This window comes from Lissotriton helveticus, chromosome 9, assembly GCF_964261635.1.
Source record: "Lissotriton helveticus chromosome 9, aLisHel1.1, whole genome shotgun sequence".
In the NCBI taxonomy this organism is placed as follows: domain Eukaryota; kingdom Metazoa; phylum Chordata; class Amphibia; order Caudata; family Salamandridae; genus Lissotriton; species Lissotriton helveticus.
In genome coordinates this window covers 1,091,930,017-1,091,943,748 of record NC_136070.1, presented here as the reverse complement: position 1 = coordinate 1,091,943,748, position 13,732 = coordinate 1,091,930,017, and the positions used below count along the sequence as shown (strand labels likewise).

Here is a 13,732-nt window from a genome sequence, read left to right as displayed (position 1 = left end):
AAACAATTGGATACACAATAAGCATCAACCCCATGACAAAACGGCATTTAGCAGTACAGTTGTGACAATGTCCATTTCAAGCCATGAATAACCCTCCAGTCAGGCTACAAATATCGGAGCAGCAAATGCCACCACTCAAAGCATTTGCAACATTGCCAGTTATACATGGGTCATCAAACTTCACAAGGTAGAATATACATTCGTATTTAGGACCCCAGTGAGTGAGGGATACCACCAGAGGTTTTGTTCGATCGCCGATGGCGGGGATTCTCCAAGTCTTAGAAAGGCAAGGAGGGGCTCCCAAATGTTCTTGGGGCGGGATCTTGGTGGCATAAGTTCCCAGAAGTGAGACAATTGTTCCCGAAAATAGGCATCATCTTTCAGCCATGCCTCCAGGGCAGGAGCCAGCCTTCGTTCCCAATGCATAGCTACCCTGGGTTTGGCCAACAAAATAGGCATAGCAGTGAGTTTACGATCCTCAGCAGGCATATTCTGCACATACCCCAGAAGACCAACAAGGGTAATGAGAGTCAGGGGGTCAGCTCCGTAATGGCCTGCACAGTAGAACACACCTCAGACCAGAAGGCCGCAACTCACGGACAGTCCCATGCAAGATGCAGGAAGGAGGCCCGAGGTGCAGCACAGTGAATACAGTGTGCATCTGTGATCAGTCCCATACAGAGGAGCTGTGAGGGGTAGAATATAAACTGTATACAAATTTAAAGTGTATGAGGCTCAATCGATAACATGGAGACAGATTCACAGTCTGCCCACAGCAGTAGGACCATTGTGCGTTAATTAAAGAGGAATCAGTAGAGTTGCGTAGTTAACTTGCATGGGGATGGGCTAGTAAGAATATGTTGCATACTGGAAGGGTGCGGGGCGAGGTGGTGGAATGTGGCGTGTAGCACACAGCAAGTCGCCCGAAGTTGATGGTATAAACCATCTCAAGGGCAGAGGGGTGTGTGGTTTCCTGCTCCTCAAATGGAGGTAAAAGTGGTCATTTGGATAAAGTTCTGAGAACTGAACTAGGCCATGTTCACTAACCCTAGCACCCACATCCTGCAGAGGCAGCACAATGGGGTTGCAACCTATGGGTATAGAAGGGGCGTATTAGCAGGAGAGCCCTGTGCGCTTCTACATGCCATCCCATGCCCAACGCGTTCATTCCACAGTGTCAACTGTCCTCCGTGGGCGTTTGTAAGGGAGATACAGTGATGTAGTCAGAGGGCATGGTGCAGTATGGTCCGCATCAATGGCCGTATGTGACTGAAATTGCGTAGGATAATTTCAGAAATGTACATATTGTGCTTCTGCTTGAAGTACATATAGTGTCATATCTGGGACTCTCAACCCCACTGGTCTAGCCCAGAGTGAAGATTACCCAGGAAATTCTGGGTTGTTTACCAGTCCAGGTCAGTACAACCATGTTGGATCTTAACCAACGTAGGAATTGGATCATAAAGAGTAGTGGTAAATTTCTAAAAAAAAGATACAGGAATTTGAGGAGTATTACCATTTTTGCTATGGTGATCCGTCCAGACATTGATAGTGGAATGCAAGACCACACCATGATACTATCCACCGGCCAGGCCACAGGACACCCGTAATTACCCCTCCAAAGCTCGTCCAGGTCCAGCTAAGCCAAATGCCTAGATATTGGACCGGGTCAGAAGCCCACTATAGTCGTACTCCATGGAGAAGTGCTGTGTGCAGTCTGTGATTGAAAATCCACCAAATCTTATGACCTCACGTATAATAGGGGCTAGGTGCTCAGCTGTGTTACGAATATAGAGCGTGACATCATCTGCATACATGTAGGCATCCAGGCCAGAAAGGAGAGAGCCTGTGAGAAGCCTGCGTCTCAGCTGGTTGGCAACCAGGCTGCAAGATTACTATGGTGGGCGGCAGTACAAGGCCGCCAGGTACCCACGCAGAGTCGAGGGGCCGGCATCATTCAAATCCCACAGCTCCTATCGATGACATCCACCCCCTCATTGGGCTGTCCACATTCAGTCACGATCCGGGGGCCGGTGCGCACAGGCCATGCCACACAGATTGCAACGCGGCAGCGGGCCTTACGGGGCACCGGAGCCTGGCATGGGCCTCAGCTCAGGCTGCAGCGCACGGACACTCACTTCAGCCATGGGATTTGGACAACTCCTCCACTTCTGCTGCTGTGTGGCTGCCAGTACAGATGTCAGCAGATTTTAGCTCGCTGTTGCCAGATTAATGGCGGTTTGTGAAATCGGCCGCCAGAGCCCTCTATCGAGCGGCCACCTTGCTGCCCAGCTAGGCTACACACCGCCCTGGATTTCTTGTGGCAACTTTAGTGTGCTAAATCCCATGGTGAGATAGGAGGCTGAAAGAACAAGGTTCACAAATAGGTAGAAGGGCATAAAAAGGATGCAATGGACAGTGACTATCTTGCATTTGCTTTTAATCAGATTCCTTCTTGTGTCTAGAATTAAAAATGCAGTGTTTGTTTTATGTGCCTTCACACTTCTTTTGGTGCTACGGTTACCAGATGGCACTAGCAACTGGAGGCTGAGCCAGGAGAATTAGGGAGCCAGAACCTAGAGGAGTGTGTATTCTGTATCCTTAATGTATCTCGAATATTCCACCAAGAGTATGAAGTAGATAATTTCCTGCAAGATGCCACAATCTTCTGTGCTACATTCACGACTAGTAGTTCCATTTGAGCCCTCTAAATCTCAAATGGTGCTGATGACTAATGGCAGCCGCCAGTGAGAAACAACCCAACAGGATGGGGACAAAAAAGTCATGTACGGTCATATATGTCCATTACTTATATGGACGCTGCAAGCAGCTGCTGGGTACAGTCGAATTACCGGATGCTTGATTTGATCCAAGCAGCAGATCATCACTTAGGAGGATCCACATCAAACAAAGTCAGCTAGCAGTCAAAGGAGTCTTAATGATAATTTTGGGACTAGGGTGACTTGTACAAACAATAATGTGTGCATCACGCTACAGCGGAAGTTCTATAGGTGTGTGAAAGAACAATCTTAGCAGCCATATAGAGCCTTATAAAAGGCACTAAAAAGGCAGGTAGGAACAGATTTTTCAGCATTATTTAGAAAAGCTTGGTGTGCAAGCACCCCTGTATATGACGCATTGCTTCTCGTTTGAAAAAAGTTCATGTCTATTTTTTTATTTATATCTGCTTCTTTCCAAAAGCCGCATAAGGGCTTGAGTAAGGTCGGGAAAGTGTCTGACTTGCAGTTACTGCCAGAACCATGCTTCTAGGAGATTGCAGCATGTGGCCAAATACCTACCACAGGGGGAAGAGGTGCGTGAAATGCTGCAATGCAACAGTAACAAGACTGATGGAATATGGATCACAAGGTCACATAACACACTGCTGTGTACCCTTGGTTAATTAGTCTGCACTAAATCATCTGCTACTGTACTGCTGGTGTCCCTAGTAGTGTGCTGGATAGAAGGAGCAGTTGGATGGAGGGCCCAGGGCTCATGGAGCAATGGTGGGCTGGAGATGGCTGTGATCTAAGAAAGTAAGATCAAAGGAAAGAAGAATAAGTGAAAAATGACTCATTTCCTCAAGATTCGACCTTAACCTCATTTTGTAGGCGGAGAATGTGGAAATGAAGGAAGGACTTTGGGGTAGTTTATCATTAATCTGAGACTCTGACATCCTAAATCATTCTGAACTACAGGAGTGCAGATGTGTGGGGGTCCATTTCATGCAGAAACTGGAAATAGCTAGTTTTGGCAGGGGCGATTTTTTAATGGATTACTTTTCATGTTTGTTTTTGTAACGGAATTCTAACTAAATGGTGAAATGCAGATTTGTGCTGCAGTTTGACACCCTCAGTCTGTCCTTTTCCGTGCTACCTCTGCAATACCTTTTCTTGCATCAGTATTGAACACGAGGTTATTTGGTCTATATCTAAAACAGTCTCTTAACGTTTTGCGCTAGAGCCCAATTTGTGCTTTTCTGACAGTCTGCGGCTCCTGACACAGGTGCCGCTTAACTCGATAGTGGAAATTTGCTGGCCCGTACATGCTCCCACAGGATTAGGTCACGGGGACGCAGGAACACTTATCTGCTATACATACTGTTTCCTAACAAAAAGGACGACTCACCTCTGTGAAGCAATAAATGTTATATAATCGACAAAGTTTTTGGAAGTCATCGTTATATAATTAGTTAGCAATGGTTCAATATCAAATGATTCCATGAAACCAAATGAATTCATAAAAGATAAATACATAACAGCTTCAGTGCCGCAGTAGGATATACATATATATCTGTTACTGGCTGTAGTAAAAATGTATATATGGTCATTATGTATTTCTATTTAATCCACATTAAATAAAGCTATATATATATATATATATATATATATATATATATATATATATATATATATATACATACACACACACACACACACACACACACACATACACACACACACATATATATATACACACATTTATACATACATACACACACATACATATACACACACACACAGTCTACTCGAAACTGTATTGTCAACATATTCTAATGTTCTCACATGTATCTCGTTTACATACTGCCACTCTATCTAGATTTACTCATGTAATTGCTGCTACACCTACTCTGTGTAGTGGTCTGATACATTTGGGTCATGTTTATGCTGCACAAAACTCTATAAATAAATAAATAAATATACTAGCCCGGTGATGGAATTAAATAATTTATTTTTACTATTGCTAGTTTGTGCTTTATAAAATTTGAAATAGATATTGCATTTGCACGTTACTCTCATGCAACCATGCTCACAAATGTTTTCCCAAAAATAATTAGCAAGCACAATGCTTAACTTTAAGAAAGTTTACTGCAGACCACATTTACATTTCGAGACACTTACAGTTCCTTTAGTGGAAGGCCTTGAGGAAAAGAAGTAGAGCGGAGTTCGGTGAGGTTGTTGGAACTGAGGTCCAACGTCTCCAGTGACCTGTAGGGCTTCAGAAGGCTTGCCTCGATGCTCTGGATCTTATTGTGATTCCTGAAACACAACAGTACCACTATTAGCTTAACTTCTTTTACTAATGTTGCTCCACAGGTAATTATTCAAAGAGAGAAAATACATTCAATATACAGCTGTGGTACTGTGGAGTGCCTTGAGTGCAAGCAGGTTGAATGGACAATTCACAAAGAAAAAGCAGTGATTAAGAGAATCTCACTCCTGGAATGCCAGGAGCAAACCACAACTACTCCTAGAAAGATTCGTGTTATCAGAATGGAGCTATTAGAGTAGATCCTTGCAACTGTGATTCCGAAATACATACAATTACAGTCTGCTTGATGATTTACAATGAATTCTGAATGAACCAGATTCCAAAGATGGAGCACATCCTGGAAAGTTTCAGTAAATGATAAACCTTCAGTAATACTGAAGCACGTCAATAAAGATCAACACAGTAACCAAGAGTGCTTTCCTCCAAGAACTTCCCCTGCATCAAATGTGATCTACACACATAAGCCATTGGCTATGCTAAGCCAATGTGTACTTTTCTATGCCAAAGGCCTGTTATTCGGCTTCCCTGAATGCGCTCTTGACAAAAGAACAAGATGTAGGTGCTAAACTAACCATCGGCCAGAGAATGAAGAAATCTGTCTATCCTGACACTGCAAACTTCCACTGGCTACCTACAGGTGCACAGATCAAATTCAACATATTCTGACTCGCCTAGAAATGCCCTGCAATACACAAACCTGACTGCTGCACTTAGCTATCCACAACCTCCTATTTGTATTTAAATATACCTACGCCGCCATACAACAATGGTCCTTCCAGGACTATAGGATGCTACTTCTGCCTCTCAACACTCCTCTGCTAAGGATGGAGACCTGTTTTTAATACAGATAGGAATCTTACTGGTCGATGGGCCCATTCTGAATGCAAAATGTGCCTTTGCACATGCAGTTTGTAGCCTAGGGCCTACAAATAACTAGGTATAATTTGATTGCAGGGAGATGTGAGGGGAAGCATTCCTCGCTCGTTTGGTTCAAGTCTCTCCATATTGATCTACCCTGTTATGTTATGTTATGTTAAAATGGCTCTTCTATAGCGTGCGGCTACTCCAAGGAGTGTCCCGGCGCTTTGGCGAAGAGAGAAACAAGGAAAAGTATACAGCATAGCAGTGCTCCAAGAAAGGGCAGAATTTACAAAGAAAAAAGCCAGGTCTTTAGCTCCTTTCTAAAGGCTAGCAGATTGGTAGCCATTCTTAAAGATCGAGGGAGATCGTTCCAACAACGTGGCGCAAGGTACCGAAAGGAGCGACCTCCGATTCGAATGCGCCTGATGGAAGGAACCACCGCTTTGGCCTCAAAGGCAGACCTAAGAGTTCTTCTGGGGACATAGAAGGCGATCCGATTACACAGATAGATTGGGCCAATTCGATGCAGCGCCTTGAAAGCCAGAGTCAGGGTCTTAAAAGTTACTCTCTTGGCGATCGGAAGCCAATGGAGTTGCTCTAGAAGCTCTGAGGCCCGCGCCCTACGAGGGTGTCCAAAAATGGCCCTGGCGGCCGAATTCTGCACAACCTGCAGTCGGGCCATCAGATATTTAGGAAGACCCAAATAAAGAGCATTCACGTAATCAAGCAGAGACCCTATAAGGGCCTGCACAGTGATTTTCTTGTGCTGGAGGGACAGTAAAGGGAGGAACTTCCGTAACATTTTTAGGATGCCGAAACATCTAAAACCTCATTTATTTGCAGGTACTACTTTATGTTATCCATTGCCTTAGTAAGATAGATTAGGTTTTACAATCTGGGTTACCTTAAGTTAAAGTCCAAAAACAATAGGAGAAAGCTTTAAGAATTCTGCATTTCTAAACCCCGGGATGTAAAATACTGATGAGTGAAATATTTATGCGATAGTACAGCCCTACTATGATCACTAAATACATTTATGGCACTATACAATGTAACATACACAGTAAAAAAAGACTCAACAATGCTAGACTTCTTTGTGAAAACTAATTTGAGGATGGAGCAGGACATTGTAATGAGTGAATTGAACTTTATATATAAGGCTGAGTCGGTTAGTAAGAACACCCGAGACGAAAAAATGCAGAAAATGTTCTCAATATCTGAATATTTAATTGGTATTCTTTTAATAATTTAAATACAGACTTTAACAACAATATTTGCTTCCCTATTTGGAGCTGCAGCGGTACAGCCAAACACTGCACAAAAAAGACTCACGGAGACCATGCTGCAAGACATCAAAACTACATTAAAGACAGCAGCACACTCCTAGTGATGGGGAAAACGCTAGCTTCACTGATTCCATATATTACTAAACACCATCTACATTCCCTAAGTTATAGAACATCTGCTTAGATATTGTCAGAAAGCTGTGAATATCATAGTAAGTGCAGTAATTTACTTAGTAATGGATTGAACAGATTGATGAAGGTATCACATTAAGTGTCAAAATGAGAATTAAGATGTTAAGTAATTTAAAGAGTGAGCCCTTAAGTCTTTTCTGAATGATAACAGTTCCAAATTTAGTCTGATCTTCTCTGGGATAAGATTTCACCGTCTAGGGGCAAGGCTTGGATTACAGTCTTATGAGTTTTTAATTTGGGGTTTCAGAAATGTAGACTAGTTCAGCTCCTTCTGTCCCCTTTACCTCTGGCGTGCACCATCTGTTTTTTTGACAAAAGAGTACATTTAAGTTTAGAGGTTGGTAAATTTGGTATGTAATGGTGCGATGTGCCATTCAGGAAGAACATACTGTGATCTATTCATAATTTAAGGTGCTTTGAGTCACTCTTCTACAACCATTGTTTGTTTGGCTCAGCAACCTTCAGACATTCGATTGGTACATTGTCAATCACACCTTCGATCAACACACAGGAGTATTATATCTTAATGTTTCTATTGGTTGTCTGGTAATCTACTTCCACCTTCACAGGAATGCATGAGGGATCATTTTACATATATACAGTACACTGTCAACACAATTGTAATTCTTTATCTCCTCCATGCACATTGAAAAAAAATAGTTGTTGCAGGGATTTTTTAAAAATTATTATTTCGGTTTCCCACGTGCAAAAGTTAAACCTATTAGCTTCAACAATGCCTCCTGTATTATACAAGTTAATTCTATGAATTTTGGTATGTAGAGCATCAATCTGTAGATTAACATCGGAGGGACCAAATATTTTACTTAACACCAAAGGAAAACAAGCATTTACAATGCAATGGTCTCGGCAGCATTAAAAGTAGAGCTATTGGGATTGCTCATTATTTTTTGTTTTTTTAAATCATAAATAAATGGCATTGTCATTTACATTGCCAATAGCTTTGGCAAAAAAGTATTTTATTATTATTTATAGAAAAAATATCAGAAGAAACCTAAGTGAAGTCTGTCACCTCACCCTAAGTCAAGTCTTGATTCGTATGTCATATTCACTTTGTTTACCTCAAAATGAAACAGGATTTCCAACTACCCAAAGATAATAAAGGTTGTATGTTAACAGAAAAACATCTTTGTGAAATCAAGGCTTTCACATACTAACTTTTTACATTAATTTCACTTCATTACCTTTTTGCACATGCATTCCCATATAAACATTAGCAGTGTTGAACAATATTCAGCATAATGCAGACATTTTGTTTCCTCTTGATTGGGATCAAGTAACCTCATGCTCTTTGAATCACGAATTCCTGTCTGATGTCAACAATAGGGAAAACAGTGCACCTCGCTGAAAAACACCGCCGTTATTCAGAAATTATCCAATTATAATTTTCTAAATGATGACGATAACGAACAATAATGTCAACTGCTAACTTTCTAAAACACAATTAAGTGGAACTGCAAATTTGATTCACACTTATCTCTCACATATCACAATGTATTTTTTAATCTGGCTCACATTTCAAGCCCCTTTACCAGCACCTACAAAGTATGATCTTTGTAGCAGTACTGTGCTACCTTTTGCTCGTGGCTGGTTTATGCCAAAGACTTCAAGCAAAACTAGATTGCTTTAATTAGTTCACCAATGCAACTATTTGAAAAAGGGGTAAAGAGCTTCAACAGAAACTAGTGCTGATGCACTTATGTGTCCAACGTAAAGATGCACAAAGAACAGGAGTAGGACTACAACTTCCACAGAAGTCATGTAGGGTTTAAATTAAATTATTCAAACAACTGTGCATTAAAGCAGAACGCAGATAACTAGGTCAAAATTCATTTATTCATTACATCTGGCAATATCTACGGTCTACCGACAACTACTCCTGCGTGAGTCTCACCGGCTCTTCCAGGCAGAGATCCGGTGCAGCGCCGCGCGCTGCCGCTCGCAGTCCTTACAGTACAGATCCTCCAGCACCTGGTCCCACTCGGCCTTACTTAGCCAGGCCACTACGTGCTGCTTGGGCACGCGCCACCGGGACCTCCGACCTATCTCCAGCCGCCCGTACCGGCTCCCGCCGTACTAGCACAATTACGGGAGACAGGCAAGCTGCACAGGAGAGAAGCAACCGAGCGTGCTGGCATCTTACTCCCAGCCAATCGGGGAGAGTCTGTCATTTAAACCACACCCACCGCGCATGATGGTTGACTAATAATAAGTCAGGCAAAGTCGCCTGTGACGGGGGCGGGGCTGCGTACGTAACCGGAAAAGAAGGTGGAGTGAAAGCGTCTTGCGACGCCAGAAGGAGAGCGGAGTCCCTCAGAATTGATCTGGTAAATTACAAAGGGCTGGGGGGGGCGCTCGGTTCCCTCGTTGTGTGTGTGCCTGTGTGTGTATGCATGTGTGCGACGACGGGGGAGAGGGGGGTGCACCCGTGTGTGTGCGCGCATGTGAGTGTATGTGTGCGGAGGGGGGGTGGGTGTCTCTGTATGTATGTGCGTGGGCGCTTGTGTGTGTGTATGCGCATGCGTGTGTGCTTCCCAGGAGACAGCGCCAGGCCGCAGCGCTCGTTCGCGTGCGCGTGTCAGTTTGAAATCGCCTTCAAGGCGATGCGCGCGGCCAGGATTGTCTCCTGGGAAGCACACATGCCGACAAAAGAGCCTCGGCGGAGACGCGCTTCCGCGCGTTCACCCGAGCCCTAAAAATGGACAGGTAGGAAAACGGTCTAGTTTAAAGGTAATGTTGGCCTGCAGTGCAAATTTTATGAAGAATATTGCAGACTATCTATGGCTAGTAATGTGGCAAGTTAGCAGCCGACCTCCATTTTGCAAAGCTAAGAAAACCTTACTAAGGAGCTAAAAGAATCTCAAGTGAAGCAAACCTGCCCGTGAAAAAGTGAATCACTTAAAGGTATGTTAGTTCTTTGATTGCACATGGAAATGTACTTGGGATAAGATCAAGATCTGGAAATTAAAAAAAAGACCAGGGCGAAATTTGCATAATTTTCTGTGTGGAAATTATAAGAAATGCACCCGCAAAAATGACCAGTTACAATGCAAAAGTCAGCTTTGAGCATTTTGCACTAGTTTGTACTGTGAAATTCAACAGTGTGTCAATTTTGGTCGTGAGGATGCATTTCACGCAAAAAAATAGAGCAAAAATAGAGCAACAATCACACCTGATGCTAGCAGCTTGTGTTCAGTTTATTCGCGACCAAATACGAACAATTTTAACTCGAAAGTCCCAATTATGCAACATGGCTAACACCAGGCAATTTGCGTAACAACGGTAATGCCAAAAATTACACCTGTACATTTTATTTCGCCAGAGCATATTAATAAGTAGATCCAATGTTGTTAGTAGAGTTAACAAAACACAGCAAAGGTGAAATCTGACCAGAAAAAAAAACTACAACTCGTACTTGTGGTGCACTGCAAGCGGAGACTGCAAGAAACAGAACAAGGAGGCTATAATTTACCTGCAAATGTAATTTTCTTCCAAATTGCAGCTTGCTACAGAAACATGTGTCCTAGTGGCCCAAGGCCAAAAGTAATTGTTCAGAGACAAGCTGAAGAGTGACCACAAACTATTAACCTCGATGAGGAGGTAGGAACATTTCGCAAATGTATAGCAAAAGACACCCCTTGAAAGCCTAGAAGCAAAACACATTCCACCACGTACATGGAGTAGTGCTCAATAATTCTCGAATACCATGGTTGAAAGAAAATTCTGCTGACTGATTACCACACTATACTTGGTGTCACTTACATGAATATAATTTTAACTGAATTTCTAGGGCAGCCCATTATATTTCAGTCAAACTTATAATGATATTAACAGGTCTTCCTAGATAGGGTTGTGTGATAACTACAGACACATGATGCCACTTGATATACAGTAAGAGTGCAATACTCGAAGCAGCTTTGTTTTTAGGTATCCCTGGTGAATTCTTTTTCAGTAATAGTAGTTTTTTTAACATTATTTTGAAACAGAATCATATTTGTAGAGTAAAGTGGTAAGGTGTGGGTTTTGGATAGAGTGGTAAACTGTGGAGCACACAAACCCCCTTAGACCTACAAACCCCCTCAGGCCAACAAAGGCCAGGGCTCAACTGCGCCCCCCCCCCCCTCTCTATCTCTCTTCTTTCTCTCTCAGCCAAGAGAACTTAGGGGCAAACGTAACACCTGCCACACAAATCAACAATCAGTACCAAATGTAACTACATACAACAAATGCTTTGAGATCATATGTCTATGCCCCCGCAACACTACTGTACTGTATTGTATTATACTTGTAAAATCTTCTTTTTCAATAAAATAATTTTGAAATAAAAAAAAACCTCTAGTTTTAAGGGGATTTCCATGAGTGAATCCACTCTCTCACATGCAAAACAGTTGCATTGGACTGGGAGGAAATTGCTCACACATATGGCTTCTCTCTTGCGATGAACGGTGATCCCACTCTTGAAAAATGGACTTGTACCAAGAGTCTCAGGCTTCGCTGGAAAATGTCAAAGCCTCAGCTGCGAGCCCTGCTCCATCTCACCGCGCTGCATTTCAAACAAAGCATAGCTGGGTACATTTTCCTATATACTGTGTATGATACTAAGATAATTTGTTCAAAACCTTTCTCGACTTGATTACATTTTTCTACCCTTATGGTCATTCCTTTAATACTGAGAATTCAAGCATAAACAGCACACCACAAGCTTCGGCTCCTTCATCAATCCAGAAGACAAGCACCTACTTTAGCCCAGCGCTTTGAAAAATAAAACTGAACACAAGCACACAAAGCTTGTTCTGCGGACGAGCCACAAAAAGCACCAGCAATTGTGGCCTACTTAATAACGTAAGAGAAGAACACTTAAGTTAATTCCGGTGTGCAGCTGCAGTACAAGATCCTGGTTTGTTCGAAATCCGTACAGTGATAAACACTCATGAACATATAGTATTTTTTATCCTAACTTAAGTAGATGCATAACATTTGGTGTAGGAGATCTATCATATATGACTTATTTGAGCAAACATCTACAATAACAGTTAGGCCTGGGTTAAATCTGCTGCAAGAAAAGTCTGTGCCAATGTGGTTCTTATTCAACAGGTGAAGTCTTAAACCGACCCAAATATTTACCCTGGCCATACAAAGTAAGGAAAATGTTACCTAGTAAGCATCGGTTCGTGGAATGTAGTGCTGTAGATTCACATGCTGTGCATACTCCTGCTATCTAGTGTTGGGTCCGGATATGTGCAAGTTGTTTTTCTGTGAAGAAGTCTATCGGGCCATGCAGTAGAGTGACTCCTCCCTTTGGTGATAATGTGCATGGGCACTGACTCCATTATTAGATGGTTTTCAGGCAAGGTGGGTAAGGATGGAGTGTGAAATGAAGTGATAGGTAAATGGAAAAAAAGAAGATATGAAGAGATACTGCAACAACCACAGGTGTCCTGTGGAAGGGTGGGGCGCATGTGAATCTACAACACTACATGCCACAACCAGATGTTTACAGGAAAAGTCACATATTCACTTTGAGGCATGTGTGCTAGTAGATGCACATGTTGTGCGTATACTGTAAAGCAGTCCTCCCCAAAAGTGGTAGCTAGCCTGTGGGTGCTGAAGTGGTTTTGAAAATTGTATGTAGCATTGCTTGACCAACATTAGTTTTTGGCATACTAGAACATCCACACAACAGTATTTAGCGCAAGTGAGTGGTGTAGACCAGGTAGCTGCTTTACATCTGTCAGCTATTGGGATGTTCCCTAGGAAGGCTATAGAGGCTCCTTTCTTGCGAGTAGAGCGAGTTACAGGGGAGAATCTAAAGTTCTTTTAGCATGTTTGAACACAATTAACTATCCATCTGGCAATGCGGGACTTGGATATAGCCATCCCTTTTGGGTGGTGAGAGAAAGCAACAAAAAGTTGTTTTCTAAAAGATTTTGTTCCATCAATGTAGTACATGAGGGCTCTTTTGCCATCTAAAGGATGGAGAGCCTGCTCCGCAAACTAGTCTGGCTGTGGAAAAAAAGACAGGTAGGGCGATTGATTGAATGAGTGGGAAGGAAAACACTACTTTTGGTAGGAATTTAGGGTTGGTGTGGAGGGCAAACCTATCCCAATGAACTTGGAAGAAGGGTTCTTCAGGGTTAATGCCTGAAGTTAATTTGCACGCCTGAGTGATGCAATGGGAACTAAAAATGCCACCTTCCAAGAGAGAAATTGAAGGGGGCATGTGTGATAGCACTCAAATAGAGGGCCCATGAGTCGTATGAGCACAATGTTAAGACTCCATGAGGGTTCCAGTGAAACCCATGCTGTAATCACTCTGTTGAGGC

The 13,732-nt window shown here is 42.7% G+C and overlaps 1 protein-coding gene across 2 annotated transcripts in view; it reads right to left on the bottom strand.

Moving 5' to 3' along the window:
- Nucleotides 1–13,732, bottom strand: part of LRIG1 (leucine rich repeats and immunoglobulin like domains 1) — a 228,965-nt gene that overhangs the window by 107,311 nt on the left and 107,922 nt on the right. For both annotated transcript variants that reach the window (XM_078661486.1, XM_078661487.1), the window contains exon 4: nt 4,902–5,039. In XM_078661486.1, the coding sequence (XP_078517612.1) occupies nt 4,902–5,039 (138 nt within the window). The remainder of the gene's footprint in view (nt 1–4,901; nt 5,040–13,732) is intronic.